The 3,802-nt window shown below is 45.9% G+C and overlaps 1 protein-coding gene across 1 annotated transcript; it reads left to right on the forward strand.

The window, feature by feature from the left end:
• The first annotated feature begins 247 nt into the window (after positions 1-247).
• On the forward strand, positions 248-3,426 carry LOC138337942 (uncharacterized). Its single transcript, XM_069288388.1, has 7 exons — positions 248-681; positions 751-858; positions 927-1,071; positions 1,414-1,552; positions 1,601-1,907; positions 2,703-2,867; positions 3,111-3,426. Exons 1-7 carry the CDS (start codon positions 248-250, stop codon positions 3,424-3,426), a joined length of 1,614 nt encoding a protein of 537 aa, XP_069144489.1.
• The last annotated feature ends 376 nt before the right edge of the window (positions 3,427-3,802 follow it).

The raw sequence follows: 3,802 nt of genomic DNA on the forward strand, positions 1-3,802 counted from the left end.
AGGGGGTTGTCACAAAAAAGGACAAAGTTGGTATCAGAGCAAGGTTAAATTCCTCAAATAATGAGTTCACATCAACCACATTGAGTAGTTTCTAAGTCATGGTAGTGAAGTGCACCACTATCCTGGATTAGAGACTGCATGATGCGTAGGAAAGACTTCCCTTCTTCTGATCTTATTGTGCTTTTCCTAATGTTTGAATTCTTGGTGTTACGAACGTGTCTAACATCAACCTTGTTGTTTTCAGAGAATGAATACTTGGGGAACTAAGGGTCTGAGGACGGGAGCAGCAGCAGCTAGGGGTAATCAGAATCCACCCCAGGCTCCAGCTGAAGGAGTGGCCATGCCAGTGAACCCAGCTGGGTTGACTGATGCGGAGGTGAGGGCATCTCTAGCCCAGATGGCACAAGCCATCACGATGCAGGCCCAAGCTATGACTTCCCAAGTCAACCGGCAGGATGTTCTGAGGGAAAACCCACCGGTTCGCAGCATAGCTGACAGACTGCGAGACTTCACGAGGATGAATCCTCCAATTTTCACAGGGGCTAAGACTTCAGAAGATCCTCAGGAATTTATAGACGAGTTGCATAAGATACTGGTGTCCATGGAGGCCACTGATATTGAGAAGGCTGAGTTGGCTTTCTACCAGCTCAAAGATGTTGCACAGACTTGGTGTAAAATGTGGTGAGATAGCCGTGTCCTAGGAGGGGTGTCAGTCACATGGGAGCTGTTCAAGACAGCATTTTTGGAAAGGTTCTTCCCTAGAGAGATGAAAGAGGCCAAGGTTAAGGAGTTCATCAACCTTAAGCAAGGATCCATGACTGTCAGGGAGTATTCCCTGAAGTTTGTGAAGTTATCAAGGTATGTACTTCCCTTAGTATTTGATAACAAGAATGATGAGAGTACTTAACTTTGTTGAAATTATCCAGGTATGCTACTCCCTTGGTTTCTACCAGCAGGGAGGAGATGAGCAGATTCCTCACAGGAATCAATGGAGACCTGGAGGAGGATTGTCGGGCTGCGATGCTCCATGATAATATGGACCTTTCTAGATTAATGATGCATGTCCAGCAGGTAGAGGACAGCCGAAAGAGGAGAGGTGTACGTGATGTTAGGAGGCCTAGGCCTCAAGATCAGGCAGGTCCCAGCCATGGAGGCCATAGAAACAATTTTGGCGTCCGCGAGCAACCCAAATTCAAGAAGGGGCAACAGAGTGCTGGAAATTCTGACCCTCAGAGAAATACAACGCCTAGAGGAGGCATACCCGAACCCAAGAGGGGCAATGGAGGTGAGATGCAGCGTCCAAGGAAGACTTGTACTAAGTGTGGCCGAACTCACCTTGGAGAATGTAGAAAGGGCACTAATGCCTGTTTCGGTTGTGGTAAGAGTGGACACATGGTCATAGACTGTCCCTAGAACAGAGGTCAGGCTGGGGGTAATGCTCAGCCTAGGCCTACCCCACATAATGCAACAGCAGCCGAGCCTCCGAAGAGGAACAGATTTTATGCCTTGAAAGGTAGGGAGGAGCAGGAGAAGTCCGCTGATGTGGTCACAGGTATGCTGCAAGTATTCTCAACTTCTGTTTATGCTTTACTTGATCCAGGGTCTACACTTTCCTTTGTGACTCCTCTACTTGCCCTTACTTTTGAAGTACTACCTGAAGTCCTGCATGATCCTATAGTGGTTAGTACGCCTTTAGGAGAAAATGTGAAAGCTGATAGGGTATACCAGAATTGCCCAATAGTTGTGAGTGACAGGGCTATGTGTGCAAACTTGATTGAGTTACCCATGCATGATTTTGATATTATTCTTGGCATGGACTGGCTTCACAGCCATTATGCTTGCTTGGACTGTCGTAGTAGAGTGGTGAGGTTTCGTTTCCCTAATGAAGAAGAGTTAGTCTGGGAGGGGTACAATCCGACTCGCCCTAACCCCTTGATTTCAAATCTTAAGGCCAATAAAATGATGGCCAAAGGGTTATTATGTCATCTAGTGAGTGTTAATGATTTAGATCATGATGTTCCTTCCATAGACTCGGTGCCTGTAATAAATGAATTCCTAGATGTGTTTCCTGAAGATTTGCCTGGAGTCCCTCCCCTTCGAGAGATTGACTTTGGTATCGACTTAGAACCTGATACTAAACCAATCTCAATTCCTCCTTATAGAATGGCTCCAGCAGAACTCAAGGAGTTGAAGGTGCAGTTAAAAGATCTCACTGATAAGGGTTTCATTCAACCGAGCATATCCCCTTGGGACGCTCCAGTGTTGTTTGTAAAGAAAAAGGATGGGACCCTTAGAATGTGTATCGATTATCGGCAGCTCAACAAAGTCACTATAAAGAATAAGTATCCACTTCCCAGAATTGATGATTTGTTCGATCAGCTCCAAGGGTCTAGTTTCTTCTCTAAGATTGATCTTCGTTCAGGGTATCATCAGCTTAGGGTTAGGGATGGGGATGTCCCAAAAACAGCTTTTCGTACCCGTTATGGTCATTATGAGTTCTTGGTTATGTCATTCAGTCTCACGAATGCACCTGCTGCATTTATGGACCTCATTAACAGAGTCTTCCGTGAATACCTTGACTCTTTCGTCATAGTATTCATTGATGACATTCTCATCTACTCTAAGACCAAGGAAGAGCATGAACAACATTTGAGACTAACCTTGCAGGTACTTAGACAACATCAGTTGTATGCCAAATTCAGCAAGTGTGAATTCTGGCTGAGGTTAGTGACCTTCCTGGGCCATGTTGTGTCCGATCAAGGTGTAGAAGTGGACCCCAGAAAGACTGAAGCAGTTAAGAAGTGGCCAAAGCCTCTTACACCCACCGATATCCGTAGCTTTCTGGGATTGGCTGGTTACTACCGCAGGTTCGTGAAGGGATTTTCTTCCATTGCTGCCCCACTTACAACCTTGACAAAGAAGAAATCCAAGTTTGAATGGACGGATACTTGTGAGAAGAGTTTCCAGGAGCTCAAGGACAGACTCACTTCAGCCCCGGTGCTTACTCTGCCTAAGAGTGGCGAGAATTACACTGTCTATTGTGATGCATCTAGGGTTGGTTTGGGATGTGTTCTTATGCAGGCTGGTAAGGTGATAGCCTATGCTTCCAGACAGCTCAAGGTTCATGAAAAGAATTATCCCACTCATGACTTGGAGTTGGCAGCCGTGGTGTTTGCATTGAAGCAGTGGAGGCATTACCTGTATGGGGTACATGTGGATGTGTTCACGGATCATAAGAGTTTCCAGTACGTGTTCACGCAGAGGGAGCTGAATCTACGGCAACGCAGATGGTTGGAGCTGCTGAAGGATTATGACATGAATGTGCACTATCATCCAGGTAAGGCTAATGTTGTGGCTGATGCTTTGAGCAGGATGAGCATGGAGAGTACAGCCCACGTTAAGGATGAGAAGAAGGAGCTAGTGTAAGAGGTACACAGACTGGCCAGACTGGGTGTGCGGTTGGTTGACTCTACTAGTGGAGGTGTTTCAGTTCACCCTAGTTCTGAATCATCCCTGATAGTGGAAGTCAAAAAGGGTCAGCATCTTGATCCTGTGTTGATGGAGATGAAGGACTCAGTGTTGCTAAAAATGAATGAGTCCTTTGCTTTGGGAGATGATGGCATACTCAGATACCAGAACCGGTTGTGCCTACCAAATGTAGATGATTTACGGACCAGGATTGTTACAGAGGCCCGTGGTTCAAGATATTCCATACATCCAGGTTCCACAAAAATGTATCATGATCTTAAGCAGATTTATTGGTGGGATGACATGAAGAAGGATATTGCAGACTATGTGGCTA

This window comes from Solanum lycopersicum, chromosome 8 (genome assembly GCF_036512215.1).
Source record: "Solanum lycopersicum chromosome 8, SLM_r2.1".
NCBI lineage: Eukaryota > Viridiplantae > Streptophyta > Magnoliopsida > Solanales > Solanaceae > Solanum > Solanum lycopersicum.

What these genes read in the sequence shown, in the direction of transcription:
- LOC138337942 (XM_069288388.1), top strand. Translation starts at nt 248, where the DNA reads ATGAATACTTGGGGAACTAAGGGTCTGAGGACGGGAGCAGCAGCAGCT. An exon ending in AAGTTTGTGAAGTTATCAAG is followed by an intron (nt 859 to 926) that starts GTATGTACTTCC and finishes GAAATTATCCAG; the next exon opens with GTATGCTACTCCCTTGGTTT. An exon ending in GAAGAGTTAGTCTGGGAGGG is followed by an intron (nt 1,908 to 2,702) that starts GTACAATCCGAC and finishes TGCCAAATTCAG; the next exon opens with CAAGTGTGAATTCTGGCTGA.